Raw genomic sequence first — 16,068 nt, 5'->3', positions numbered from 1 at the left:
TGGTATTATAGTCATTCAAACTAATTTTTTCATATATATATATATATATGTGTGTGTGTGTAAATTAGTTTTTTTTACCTTGGGTAATGTATATTAGGGTTACTAAGTAATTTTTTAAACTTAGTTATTTTACTCCTAATCCCAAGTAAGCAAACAGTTAAGTTTGTGCCTGAACGTAGTTCAAGTCTAAAGGTGGTGCAACTCATAGCAAAGGTGGATAAAGATCTGATCACTATTCTTAGTATTTTCCATAATGTAAAGCACATCTCACTAAGAGATGTATACTGCAATACATTATGGGTGGGGTCACTACCCAGACCAGTTTCAACCTTTTTTGAGGTTTACATTATGGAAAATATTAAGAATGGTGATCAGAGCTTTACCCACCTTTACTATGAGTTGCACCACCTTTAGACTTGAACTACGTTCAGGCGCAAACTTAACTGTTTGCTTACTTGGGATTAGGAGTAAAATAACTAAGTTTGTAAAGTTACTTAGTAACCCTAATATACATTACCCAAGGTAAAAAAACTAATTTACATCTATATCTCGTCCAGAAATTTTTATTAAAAATAAAAACACCTTGTTGCAACTTGTATAGGTAAAGTTGATAAGGCTCTGTATTACTAAAACATTGGTATTTATGGTCTAGCTACTCACTGAGGAGACCTCAAAAAAGGTTGAAACTGGTCTGGGTAGTGACCCCACCCTTAATGTATTGCAATATACATCTCTTAGTGAGATGTGCTTTACATTATGGAAAATACTAAGAATAGTGATCAGAACTTTATCCACCTTTGCTATGAGTTGCACCACCTTTAGACTTGAACTACGTTCAGGCGCAAACTTAACTGTTTGCTTACTTGGGATTAGGAGTAAAATAACTAAGTTTATAAAATTACTTATATATAAATATATATATATATATATAAAAGATACCAAGCTATTTTAAACCTGATTTTACTCCATATCCCAAGTAAGCAAACAGACAAACAAGCCAAGTTTGAGCCTGCAAGTGTTGCAAGTCTAGCTGACCCTGCACGTAGTGCAAGACCAAGGCAACTCCTGGTAATAGTAGACACAAGGTCAGCTAAACTTGCAGGTGCAAACTTGACTTGTTTGTCTGTTTGCTTACTTGGGATATGGAGTAAAACCAGGTTTAAAACAGCTTGGTATCTTTAACATTTATTATACATAAGGTAAAATACTTTCTACATTTATATCTCCTCCTGAGATTTTTATTTAATAAGGTTAAAACACCTTATGGTAACTTGTTTTGGTAAAATACTTATAATCTCTGTATTATTAAAATCTTGGTATTTCTAGCCTGGCTCCCACTGATGAGACCTCAGTAAAGGTCGAAACTGGTCCGGGTAGTGGCCCTTTGCTTTTAATACTAAGCATCATACATCTCCTCCAGGAGATGTGCTTTGCATTAAGGGTAAATATTAAGATTAGTGATCAGAGCTTATTCTACTTTTACCATGAGTTGCCTTGGTCTTGCACTACGTGCAGGGTCAGCTAGACTTGCAACACTTGCAGGTGCAAACTTGACTTGTTTGTCTGTTTGCTTACTTGGGATATTGAGTAAAACCAGGTTTAAAATAGCTTGGTGTTTTTAACATTTATTATACCCAAGTTAAAATACTTTCTATATATATATCCTTTCCTCACAGAAGTCTTCATATAGCTAGCCACAACCCATGTAATCACTCTCATCAACTGGAGTGAATTGCAAAACACACTCACAATCACATACTCTGATGAAATGATCAGGTCTAAAACTCTCGATCCTTGTGTACCCTCCTTTACATACTGCCTAAGATAGTTGTCTCTCAAGAAATACATTTTCCTTTTTTGCATATGCTATCTCTTCATTTCAATCTATATTGCCATAAAAACAATCACTCTTAATAATCACCATTCCCTTGTTCTCTGATGAAATTGCCTATACATTTCTTTATCACCACCAGAGAAGATTCACAAAGGTGGTAAGTGGTCTTTAGGATGGGGAGCATGATTCAAGAATGTAAATTACAAAACCTTGTGAATAGGAGGAAGAGGTGGCAGGGAACGACTGAGAATTAAATTAGTCAGGAGTTTATGGTAGAGGGAGTAGAACAAGAGGCCATCTCTGGAAACTGTATAAGGAGGGTATGAGCAGGGGGGTGAGGCAAAGGTTTTTTGAATGGAGAGTGGTTGTTGAGTGGAATGCCTTGCCTGAGTGTGTTGTGAATGCAGACACATTGAATAAGTTTAAAGCACAGTGTAGTGATTAATTTCTGTCTTTCTTTGTTTATTGATCAGATACAAGATGCCTGTGAGAGTGAGGTTGTAGAACAGTATGAATTTATTATTTATTTAGCATATTGAGAAAAATACAAGAAATTAATGAGCAAAACTATATAGAGACTGAGAGTTCAATTAACTAATCAATGACAGTCTGGGAATAAATGCAAGTTTCTGAGGTCTCCAGGGAAGGGGTGTGTGGTGCAGTCATCAGTAATATGATGCTGGACAGCACCACACATGCAAAAGGGATGACTGAAATTCTCCACAGATGTAATAAGTTGATACAGTGGCCTTGTCCATTCCTAAATCTGTTTAGCTGGCATGAATTTTTGTGAATTCAGATGAACCTTTATTTTCGTATTGGAGAGCATTTGTTCTAGTAATTTTAGTTTTTTGGCAGTTGATTGTTTTGGCTGCTTTATATAGTAAACCTTTCTTCCATACAGTGTCATAAGCTGTTCTTAGGCAGTACCTGTTGCTAAATAGATATTGCCTTCATAGACCTATCCAGCTTTTATATGGGTTGTGAGAGCTAGGATCTGGTCGCAGCATCTTCCGCTGGGTCTAAATCCAGCCTGTTCACTGGGTAAGATGGCTTCCATTTTTGGAGAAATCCTAGAAAAGATAATCCTTTCGAAACATTTGTAAGGAGTGCATAGTAATTCTATAGGATGGTAATTATTAGGTTCATTGACTTATTGGGTTTTAATATGGTTATTATCTTTGATTCATGTCAAACATTTTGGGAGCTATTCATCATTTATTATTGAGGAGAAAAAATTAGATAGCCAGGATTTTGCTCTTGAGCCAAGATGAGTAAGAAAGTCTGGAAAAGATGCCATCAATATCCATGTTAGTTAGGATCCAAAAGTCTGTTTTACTTATTGATAAGTTTTTTTTTTTATCGGGACTTCTTTTTTGTGCTGACACTTCTGAAATATTAAAGAGAATGTATAGAGTTCCATGTTGAGAATTGCTGAGAGCTCAGACTGTAATGTGAACTGATGGCCTCAGCCACAATTTTGCCATTGCACTTCAACAAATACTAGCACTAGGCCTAATGTTCAACATCGAATGCTGTATCCATAACTCAGCTCCTGATATAGCTAATAACATTAGGCTTGACGTTGTAGTTCACTTTCTAGATCTTTGCCTCCCAAACGAAATCTATCTTCCTGCCAGCTCAATGCCCTCATTAAACTACATAAAAATGTCAGCCCTAGTGATGACTATGCCATTAAGGGAAGTGCTACTGTTATCTTCAATCATTGAATACAATAAGAAAATGGATATCATTTTTAGACTGCTCCACCTACAGACCTTTTAGATTATGATCCTACTAAATCTCAAATCAAGAAATTAGCCTACTCAAATAAGTTTCTTCCTGGCCTCCTGACATCACAACCCCCCCCAACTATTCAGTTGCCATCCACCCTCTTCCTGGATATGCGACTTACCTAAAAATTGATAAACCTAATTTTCTCCCTAAACCTCATAAGTAGATACCACTGATTCTCCCTGATATAAATTATCCAAACAACAAAATCTCTTTTCCCCCCTTACTGGTCATACCACATCATACATAAAAAACTCTTTCCATTTAAAAAGTTCCATTGAAAACATAATAATACTGATATCCTAGTGAGCTTTGACATGGCCTCATTGTTCACTAACATTCCCTTAAAACAGATAAAGGGTGCCTCAATGGGATCTCACCCCCACCCCTCATCCTTACCAATTTTTTTAATGGAAGATTTTGAAAAACAAGTTCTTGACTTAGCCCCTCTCAAACCTTCTATCTGGTTAAGATATGTTGATGTGTTTTCTGTTTGGTCTCATGGCCCAGACACATTAAACACTTTTCTCTGTCACCTCAATAGTCTTCACCCTAGAATCCAGTCGATAATGGAAAAGGAAACTAATAATAGTTGCGTCTTTCTAGATGCATCGTTCACCCCGTCCTTTTCAGTATATAGGAAACTTATTCACACAGGCAGATATATTGACAATTCCCCCCCCTCAACAGTATGGTGTCATAAAAACACTAACTCAATGAGCCAAAACTTTGTTCCAATGAAACCTCTCTTGCAGCAGAATTCAGTCATATACACCACAGTTGTTTTTAGTAATGCTATCACCATCCCCTATGTCCAAGGCATGTCAGAAAAAATATCTAGAATCTTAAAAAAATACAATCTTTGCACCACTTAAAACTAGCTACTCTTATCTGCTCCATTCAAGACAAACTCCGTTTGCTCTCTCTCAGTTCCGGTGTATATAGAGTTCCTTGTTCTTGCAAATTGGCCCACTATGGGCAGACAGGAAAATCAGCTACCATCTGCATGGAAGAACATAAAAAATACATCTACAGTCATGATTATGATCAGTCTGGCCTTGTAGACCATGCTTTGGATACAGCTCACAAAATAAATTGGAAAAAGACTATCATGCTCTGTCATAGTAAATTTAGAAGAGAAAGACTGTTTTTATAATTTGCTGCTGCTCTTAAAAATCAGCCTAATTTGAATAAATATGGTTGTGTAAAACTTCCCAAAATATGGAAAACACTAATACTTCGAGAGCTCAGTTTACATCCTAGGCCACTAACATTGTTTTGTGCTGCCTTTGTGTGCGTGTGGTCTCATTTTGTACTCCCTGATGATGGCTCTGTAACTGAGATGAAATATTGGAAGAATTAAATGCTATTTTTAATCCTTTCCTAGTGCTGTTTCACTCCATTAATCTTTTAGCATGAAATTTTCAAACTGTTGTAATGTGCAATCATGTGAAAATTTTGTTGACTAGGCCAACATTAAGAAAAAGGTCTTTATGGTATCTGGAGAGTTCATCGAAAAACAGTTAATTGAAAGACAATTCATCGAAAAGGCAACTAATGAAATGAACAATTCATCGAATGACAATTCATAGAAAAAACAATTCACCGAAAATTTTAACTTTTCTAAAATGTTATGATAAAAGTGATCCATTTAGAATAAAAACTGAAACTTGCAGAGTGAGATAGCAATGCTACTTTAATAGGGAATAATTATAGAACAATATGGTTTCTTATTGTCTTTCTTCTCCGATAACTGTTTCATGTCTGTTCATGGGACTGATTTACCTGTTTCTGGAAGGAAAAGCCCAGCTTATGCAGGCTCCATTATTATTATTGTTACTAGTGGTAATATGCGACTTCAATACAGCAATTATTATGGGATGAATTTTACTCAGATTCGCTATTTGAAACTTTTACAAGAAAATATCTAACCGTTCCAGTTTTCAGTTCAGCTATATTTGGGGCAACAACAAAGAAATAACGTGTCCAAATTATGTATCACAATAACTCTCTGACTTAGCGGAATTAGTAGAAGTTGTCGGTACATGAAGTACCGACAACTTTCTAAATGGATCACTTTTATTATAATATTTTTGAAAAAAAAAGTTTTGAAATGATATTAGCAATTCCGCTTTGGCTGGATCAATTTAATGAAATTTTAGTTAAAATTTTCAGTGAATTGTTTTTTCAATGAATTGCATTTTTGACAAATTGTTGTTCGATGAATTGTCTTTCGATTAACTTTTTTTTTTTATGAATTTTCATGGAACCGGTCTCTACAGATACTGCAATTAGATTAATTGATGATCGTTTTCCTCATATTCATTTTTTCCTTCATGTTCTTTCTGTTACATATTTTGTTACTTACTCATGTTGGCTATCCATACATTTTCTAAACTTCTTAGAATGTGGTAACCAGCAAGCCCTATTTTACATTTAAATTTCAATTTGGATTGACTTATCAGTTTTTCGTTTTTTTTCTTAGGACATCCTTTCTTTATACATGTAAACCAAAGAGTAGTACAGTCATACCCCGATTTACGCTACCCCGACTTACACGAATCCAGAGTTACACGGTTTTTTATATGTGCTTATTCCTGTCCCGCTTCACACCTCATCACTAGCTGTATCTTTCCGGTGCTGGCCGCATTTGCCAGTGTTGCACATGCTGTGAACAAGCACTGACATGTTTCGCACGGTCTCCATTCATACACGATTTTTATAGTCTACAAACCTTGCGATTGTTTAATGTTATGTTCTTGATAAAAATTTTATCACATGAAAAATAATAATGTTGTCCAAAGGAAGCAAGTCCGATTCTTCCACGGCTAGCAAGAAAAGAAACACATTGACTTTGGAAACAAAACTCAACATTATTAAGGATTTTGAAGGCAGAATGAAAATTTGTGAGCTAGTAAAGAAGGTCAATCTACAGGAATTCACAGTAAGAACAATCATAAAAGAAAGGTTTATAGATTTTGGAGGACATAGATTCTAACGAGGAACGAATTGTAGCCACAAGGTAAGGAATGAAAAAATCATTAGCTTACTATGCAGAAATTTTGTGTGACAAGAAAAAAGACATTATGCTGTCAGACGAATCTATTAGATTTTATGAAACCATTGACATCGAAATAACTTTATTTTTTTTATGTACGACAAACTACAATTATGATTATTTTTCTTAAAAAGTATAGGTGTTTTTGTAAACCTTTGTCCCAATTAACTAATATTTTGTATGTTTGTATATATAAATTACATGCAAAATTATACCCCGAGTTACACGAATTCGACTTACACACTTTTTGTTGGTCCCACCTACCGCGTAACTTCGGGGTATGACTGTATTTGGAAATTCAAATCTAAATATTTCTTCTTCCTACTCAGTTCAAGAATACTGTTAGCTGAACAGTTTTCCTATGTGAATCTTATGGGGGTGGGAGGTGTAGGAAGTGCATATAAAACAGTATGATATCTGTGTCAGTTGTTATGTAATATGTTGCATGCTTTTTTCGAGTAGGAATGCTGCAGTTGTGGCAATAATTATCCATAAAACATTGCTATGATTAGTTTCATCACTGTTTTCAAGATTTTCACTTAAATATAGCCTGTATGTGATTTCAAGGTACAGTTTTAATTCAGTATAAATGAAGCAAGAGATTATTTGTATGTATGTATGTATGAGGGTGGTCTAAAAAAGTTCTCGGCCTCGACCATAGATGGCAACACTATCGGCATGAGATTTTTTTTCCTAAGTTGGTACACCTGTCATTAGCATGCGTGTGAAATTACAAGTCATTCTATCAAGTAGTTTGTTCTATACAGCTGTCTGAAACAAAAGTGTTGTTGTATCCTTTGAAATGGATAAAATTGAGTATCTTGCGATTATAAAATTCTTTGTAAAAGAAGGTTTAACGCCAAAAGAAATTCATTCGAAGTTCATAAAAGTTTATGGGCACTCTTCTCCTTCATTTTTGATAATTAAGAAATGGGCTGCCAAGTTTAAATGTGGCCGTACCAGCCTTGAAGATGATCCACGTGAAGGACGTCCAAAAAGTGTAACAACACCAGAAATCATTGATCGAGTTCACGATATGGTATTGGTATCAAAGTGCATGAAATTGCTGAGACTATACGCATTTCAAAAGAACATACAGGATATGTTTTGCATGAAGAATTGCATGTGAAAAAGCTTTGTGCAAGATGGGTGCTGTGCTGTGCTTGCTCACAGCAGATCTAAAACGCACTCACATGAAAATCTCTGAACAGTGCTTGAAGTGTTTTAACAAGAATAAAACTGATTTTGTGTGTTGATTTATTACTATGGATGAGACTTTGATTCACCATTACACACCAGAATCCAAACAGCAGTCAAAACAGTGGACAGAAGCCAGTTGTTCAGTGCCAAAGAAGACAAAAGTCGGTTCCATCAGCTCGGTTCCCTGTTTTGGGATGGTAAAGGCATTTTGTTTATTAATTATCTTGAAAAGGGTAAAACAATAACCGGGGAATATTATTCCGATCTTTTAACCAGACTAGATGAAAAAATTCCTGAGAAAAGACCCTGTTTTTAGAAGAAAAAAATCATCTTTCATCAGGACAATGCCCTCAAAAGTGTTTGGCAATGGGAAAATTAAGGGATCGAACCTGCACTATGAATTGTTAGAACATCCACCCTATTCTCCAGATTTGGCTCCCTCTGACTTCTATCTCTTCCCAAAACTAAAATCCTTCCTCACTGGTCAGTGTTTTTCTTCGAATCAAGAGGTGATTGCAGCTGTGAAGGGAGTATTTTGCAGATCATACTGTGAACCACTAGAGCATCACTGGAATAAATGTATTAGTCTTAAGGGAGATTATGTTGAAAAATAAAAAGAATTTTGAAATTATAACTTTGTTTTTTAATTGTTAGGCTGAGAACTTTCAGACCACCCTCATATAATCTGAAAACTTAAGTTGCCTCTAGTTTATACTTGTTTATTTTGAAAGCCATTTATTAAATTAGAAGTTCTTTAATTATAGGGTTCCTCTTCAGCATGGAAATATGGTCTACTAGCAGCAGTCTTTTATGGATTATGTTCTACTTCCATGGCATTTATTAATAAAGTTATTGTATCCTCTTATGACTTTAATTATCCATTTTTCATTATGACGTGTCAGATGGCAACCACTGTGTGTTTCCTTGAATTGTTTCGCATTTTAAATTTGATCACCATTCCATGTTATTCTCTTAATCAAGGTAAGATCTTTAATAATTTCTGTTGCCCATGTTTCATTTTTATATAGTTAACAGTCTATATTTTAATCCCTGTTAGCATATCTAACAAGATGAAAACATATTCTTAGAAAATGTATGGTGTAAAGCAAAGTAATTGTACTGAAACATTTCACATCCATTTATAAGCAATCTGTTTCTTATTAACGATTTATACATAAGTTTGGGTTGAATGTGTTATTAGACAGTGCACTATGAACATTGATGCTAATATCAGATGTGGGTAATCAGGTAACAAGACCTGAGGACAGTAATCTAGATGTAGTCATAGCAAGACTTTATAAAGAGGAATGATAACTCCCTTATCTCTGCTTGTTAGTATGTTCTTTAATAGCAAGTAATCCTGTAAGCTACCCTGCCTACTTTAACAGTATGCCTTCTAAACTTAAACTCTCTATCCAATACTATCCAAAATTCCCTGGCTTCATCAATTTCCTGGAGTACAGTTCCTTCAATGTGGTACACAGCTTGTAATCTTTATCTCCCAAAATGCATAACTTTGCCAGAGCTGTGACTTAAATTATACAGCATCACCAGTTCCTCTGCACATTCCCTTAAAACACAAGCTGATATCCCATCTAATTCCACAGCTGTATTTACATTCAGATTTTGCAATATCCTAAGTACCTTCAATTCATCAACCTCTGTTCTCACATCAGTCCTAGTTATCTCTGCCATAACAGTATATCTGCACTTAGATGATATACCCTTGCAAAATGGTTACTCAGTAGCTCCACAATTCCATCTGCTTCTATTTCCTCTCTACTATCTGCATTCATTAAAGTTGTCCTTCCATAGTCATTCTTCCTTCTACTTGCCACATAATGAAAACACTCTGGAATTTCCTTTTTCCTGCTCAGCTAACTTCTCATAATCTGATTTTGTCTTCCTTATCATGAACTTTTCTTGCCTGTTTCTTATACTGTTCATAAGTTAACTGGTCACCTTTCTCCACAACATTTTCTTTTTTTGCAACTGTTGCTTAATGATATTACTCATTCATCTAACTCCTACCCAATTTACTCTCCTGACCTTGGGTATACAGCTTGATATTGTTTCTTCCTGATATCTCTTGACTTATTACCCCCCCCCCCCCCATGCACTGCGAACTTTCTTCCCTTGCAGATCTTTATGCCTTAAAACTGCTTCAACCTGCCTTTTTAGTGTATCATCAATTGCCTTCAAAGTATATCATCACCCGCCTTATAGTTCCACACATACCCCATGTAATTTCCACATTTTGCTACCTCCCAAGTCAAGACCACATGATCAGTTTCCCCAGTTGGAGGCAATATAGCCACCTTTATGGACAGGTCACCTGGTCCTGTAACTAGATCTATCACATTCTACCTCAAGTAATTATCTCTCAGTAAGTATATAAATTCCATTTCCTTCCTGCCTTGTGATTTTTCCTCCTTCCAATCTGTCTTTGAAGTCTCCCATAATAATTACTCCACAACTTGCCATTGCCTATAATTTTTGACGAGGTTGCACTAAAAAATGCCAAAAAACTCCTCCCTCTTATTTCTGATACAGTAGCATCGCTTTTGGCCCACAGCCACCTTTACATCCTGAATTGACTACCCCATTCTATATTGTTTTTGAGAGACTAGATCTTGCATTTTTTGTTCATTTACACACTCATTTGCTTTATGGGTGCCTTTGCACACATTCATTTGCATCCACCCTAATAGTTTTCCTAACTTTGCACTTCCACAGTCTCAGCGAACAAAGCTTTTTCTAGACACCTTACTCCCAATCCACTTAAGTGCAGTCATTATAAATCTTTCTGTCCACCATATTGTTCAATCTGAATCTCGGGTCTGGTTTAGTCCCGAAGGGGTGGAAAGAGAGGAAAATAGTTCTACTGCATAAAGGAGGATCCAAGACAGCTGTTGCAAATTACTGACCAATCAGCATATCAGGAGTTGTTGTCAAGGTCTTGGAGAAAGTAGTCAAGAGAAAAATACAGGAATAGATTGATGAAAATGAGATACTGTATGGGGGATAGCATGGTGTTGTAAAGGATATATCAGGCCTCAGTAATTTGCTCAAGTTTTATAACACAGTGACGGCTGAACTGGATAGGGGTAATGGGTTTACAGGGATACTGCTGGACCTGGCTAAGGGCTTTGACAGGATACCACATGGAATTCTAATCCGTAAACTGCAACATATGGGGATAGATATAGGGTTGGTGAGATGGATAGGTGGGTGGTTGATGGAGAGATATCAGAGAGTAGTTTATTCTGGACTAGAGTCCAAAAGACGGCCTGTGACTAGTGGTGTGCCACAGGTTCTGTTCTTGTACCACTACTATTTAATTTGTTCATTAACAATATAGGAAAGAATCTGAGAGGAACGGTTCATTTGTTTGCTGATGATGCAAAGTTGGGTAGGGCAATAGTGAATGCAGATGATGTCAAAATTTTGCAGGATGATTTAGATAGATTGGAGGACTGGGCTAATGAGAATGGATGTCAATTTAATGTGTGGCAAAATGTAGGTTTATGCATTTTGGGGCGAAAAGATTAGCAGCAGTATACCACATTGGTGGAACGGTACTCTGGGAGATTGATGAGGTCAGGGATTTGGGAGTGTTGGTGGATAGGCAGTTGAAGTTTAGGGGGCACATTGCAAAAGTAGCAAAATCAGCTCATCAAATCACTTGGCTGCTAAAGAATACATTGACGAGCAGAGACAAGCAAGTTATTGTTCCTCTGTATTGAGCCTTGATAAGATCCCATCTTGACTACTGTGCCCAGATATGGTCCCTTGGGATTCTTCTAGATGGGGAGGAGGTGGAGAGGATCCAGAGGCGAGTGACCAAGATGATAGCAGGTCTATGGAATGAACCTTATGAGAACAGGTTGAAGATTTGTGGGTTGCAGAAATTGGTTGATAGGCAAAAACGGGGGGATATGATTGAGACATTCAAATTACTGAAGGGTTTCTATAGGATTAATTCAGAGGATACTTTTGAGAACAGGACTGGTGGTGGGAGGACTAGGGGCCATCCATGGAAGCTGGGAAGAGTGTGGTTAGTAAGGGTGTTAGAGCTAGGATTTTTTTACTTTTTGAGTAATGAATGAGTGGAATAAGCTGGCAGATTTGTTGTGGATGCTATGACTGTGAATGAGTTCAAGGCAAAGTATGATAGATACTGTGTGAATGTTGAATAGTTGGTGAACATGATGTTCAGGTCCTCCCTCGATGAGTCTAAGGACTCCTTGGAGTTGCCCATAATAATAATAATAAAAAAACTTCAGGACATAGTTCCAGTAACTTTACATCAATCCTTCTGCACAACTTGAATATTAATTCATTAGCTATCATTACCCACCATCTCAATTCACCTCCATCATAGCGTGCCAGCAGACTCACAAACTTTGCCCTCTCACTCTTCTTTTTTACTTCCAATAATTCTTGCACATTCTCTCTCATACAATACTCCTTACTTCTCAGGTCATTGATTCCAGCCAAAACAATCAATTTTTCAACCTTCCCTCTTTGCATTCTAACAGCATTACTGATATTAATTTTCACACCAGGGAAACATGATTTTGTGGTCCTCTTATTATAGAATCACCATAAAAAATTATCTGTTTATTCTTACAATTTTTTTTTGACTTTGGACTGCTTGTTTTTTTTCTGTTTTCAGTTTGAGTAATCTTTTGCTGTTTCTGCAGCCTTTCATTGTGTTTTGTGCTGTCAAGGACTACATGCAAGTGAGCCATTTCTTTCTTCAGATCTTCCATGTTCTTCTGAACTTTTGCCACCCCACTTTCAACCAATATTTACAATTTCTGATCCACTATTAATACTCTCTACTCTGTTATCATGTAATTTGTTCTCTCCTCATTCACTCTCAAAACATTTATTACAGTTCCCAGTGAACAAAATCACGCAAATTTAGCTCACCAAAAACAAAGATGTCTTGGCCACCATTGTTCTGCTATGCATAGGTGCCATAGTAACAATATATAATTTTAGGAAATATACATTTCACTTTTGACTAAATAACTCAGTCTATCTTGCACACTTAGAAAACAAAACAAATAATTACAATAAATTAACTCAGTATTATTAGCAAAAATTTGAAAAAATTTACTTATCTTTCTGCATTGTTGCAAATCAATGATGTTAACCAAATATCTTCTAATTTCCACATGTTTTGCTACTGCCCAAGTCAAGACAATACTATTATTCATCTGAAAAATGCATTGTGCTGTTTCTAGTGCTTTCTTCTTCCAGATTTCATGCTTGATCACTTTACTCATCCATTTGACACCTACCTTATTCAGCCTTTTGACCTTTGGAATACATTCACACATTGATGCTGTTAAATATCTCTTAGTCAATGCCCAAGCAGCATTTATTTCATTAAACTTGCCAAGAAATTATATTCTTGTTTAATCCTTCATCCAAACATAAGCAGACAAAGTTTGCACATGAAGTATCTTCACGACTAGGCTACTTGTCAACTTCACTTCAATTGCCTTTGTATCCCATAATGCAAAGCACACTTCCTTTAAGATGAAGCATAATGCTATGCATTATGAGAGAGTCACCACATAGACCAGTTTTGGCCTTTATTGAGATATATGGGAAACATATGACTTCTGCATTAATTCAACCTTGGTATCTCTTTTTGGATCTGGCTCCTATTGATGTGATTTCAATAAAGACTGAAACCAGTCTGGGTAGTGGCCCTCCTATAATGCATAGCATTATACACATCATAAAGAAAGAGTGTTCTTTTGCATTATGGGATACTAAGGCTGATGTTAAGTCATTAGCCTCTACACGCACACGCACACACACACACACACACACACAAAGTAGTCTAGTCATGAAGATACTTCATGAGTAAACTTTTAACAATTCAGTGAAGGATTAAACAAGAATTTAATTTTTTGGCAAGTTTAATTTAATTTGTAAACAAGTGAAAAAACATTCTATAGTATTTATTTCATTCCTGCTTAAGTCATCATTCCACGCTATTACTTCAAGCTGATTCCTAAGCTTTTCATAATCACCAATCTTGTAATTCCACATGCATTTTTCCTCACAGAAGTCTTCATATGGTTAGCCACACCCAGATTGTCACCCTTCATGATCACTTTATGCAGTTGGAGGGAAATGTGACATCCTACTCACAATCACAGTTGTCTCAGAAAAGCTCAAGAAATTCATTTTTTTTTTCATTATTCCCAAATTCTATTTCTTCCTTTCAATCTCTATTACTATAATTAAAATTGCCCATTATAATTAAAATAGCGATCACCCTTCCCTTGTTCACCAACCCAAGTTGCTTATATTTCTTCATCACCACCCTCAACATTCTCTGGCCTGGCCTATAGCAATATTCAACTAAACATCTCCTCCTTTCTGCCTCACACCATACTTCTTGAAAACCATTTTCAGTATTTTCATCTTGCATCTCCACCATATGTGGACTTGATTTCCTGCTATCATCTCCAGTACACTCTCCCCTTCATTCTTGTCCTTTCTATCCTCAAGAAAATCCTCGTACCCTTCCGTTTCTATTTCTGTCAGGATACCATCCTCATCCAACCATGTTTCACTTATTCCAACAATTTTTGGGTAAATTAACTCAGGGAAACAGTTTCATCTCTCTTATTTCCGATGCTTCTGGTATTTGTAAATAAACACAGTAGTTCACCTTTAGGTCTATAACCAGTCTTACCCATGCCCCTTTGGGTTGTGTTTGAGTTTCCCCACACCTACACATGTGCAATCACCTTTATCAATTTCATATATATTTCATATTTCACTTATTTCATATATATCTCCTCAGTCTTATACATCCCTCATATCCAAGGCCATCCCATTCCTATGCCGACTATCCCCATACACACACATTCACTATTACTTCCAACATCCACTCTTTATATATCATATCTCCCTGTCTACCTTGACCTTCCCTGTTTCCTGTTCCTTCTGCATTCCCATTCTCTCTCTCTCTCTCTCTCACACACACACACTACTGCTGCTTCCATTAATAAGCATTTCATTCTCACCCATTCCATTCTCCATTATTCATTACATTTCCTTTAACAACAGTCTCTCCAGTTGACTCACACCAAATCCATTTAAATGCAGCCTGCCACTTTTATACAAATCCATTCTTCCTTCAAATGCATGCCATACATCTACAGATTGTACCCTCTTCTCCTCACACAACTCTGCTAGCACACTATTCATGATTATTGCACTCCATCTCAACTTTTCATTGTCATACTTTGGCAACATGCTGACAACCTTTTCTACCACACTGTTTTCTTTCACTATCCTCAATAACCTGATATTCATCCTCACATTCTGCTTATGTCCAACAAAATCATTTGTTCACAGAACCAGTACTCTTGCTTGTTTACTTCTCATATCCAAAGCATTAGTTATCTTGCTCATTCTCCTTCCTGGAAAACAGGAAGAAGAATTAACCCAATGAAGAATAGTTTAATCAGATAAGTCCCATATTGTTAGTCTGTTCAGTATGCAGCTATCTAAAGCAGCGCTTCCCAAACTGTGGGCCGCGGCCCCCTTGGGGGCCTTGGGTTTTGTTGAGGGGGGCCGTGAAATAATGAAAACAAATTTTAAATGTTTTAAGACTAAGTAGATTTTTTTATTTTAAAAGAAACGTATTTTAACTTTTATTATTATTTTTTTTGTTATTTTTTATATTTTAATGGAAAAATTCACACATTGGTGTGCGTATTTCGGCGCTTAATGAATATTAATAAATATTGCTTATTCATATGTTTCATTTCAAAGCAGTGGTTAATTGTATTTACTTCGAATGCTCTCCAGGGAAGCTCTAAATCTTCCTGTCCCTTTCATCACGGGTTCGTAATCAGGGACTGTTGATATGGACTTTATATACACATCAAAACTCGTTTTATATTAACACTGTCATCCGATCTAGTTTTCTGTTACTAATAAAAGTTTTGCATATACTTCACACATGAAAAAAAGCTTAAACAAGTTCATGTGGGGAGATAGTAACTCGCTTGCAGTGGTAAACAACATGCCCTCCCTAACTATACTGCACAGGCAATAAAAACAAGTACTTTTATTATGCCAGTGAATAAGGTACGAGGAGTCTGTGTAATATATTTCTCAACAAATAGTGCAATTAGAG

The 16,068-nt window shown here is 36.2% G+C and overlaps 1 protein-coding gene across 3 annotated transcripts in view; it reads left to right on the top strand.

The window, feature by feature from the left end:
- Nucleotides 1–16,068, top strand: part of LOC150096339 (uncharacterized) — a 110,396-nt gene that overhangs the window by 36,075 nt on the left and 58,253 nt on the right. For all 3 annotated transcript variants that reach the window (XM_090409401.1, XM_090409403.1, XM_090409402.1), the window contains exon 3: nucleotides 8,651–8,867. In XM_090409401.1, coding sequence (XP_090265527.1) covers nucleotides 8,651–8,867 — 217 coding nt within the window. The remainder of the gene's footprint in view (nucleotides 1–8,650; nucleotides 8,868–16,068) is intronic.

Source organism: Typopeltis vanoorti, chromosome 19, assembly GCF_054136105.1.
Source record: "Typopeltis vanoorti isolate ZY-2024b chromosome 19, IOZ_Tvanoo_1.0, whole genome shotgun sequence".
In the NCBI taxonomy this organism is placed as follows: Eukaryota; Metazoa; Arthropoda; class Arachnida; order Uropygi; family Thelyphonidae; genus Typopeltis; species Typopeltis vanoorti.
The sequence above is the reverse complement of the archived record's forward strand: the minus strand, read 5'-3'. Positions and strand labels throughout refer to the sequence as shown.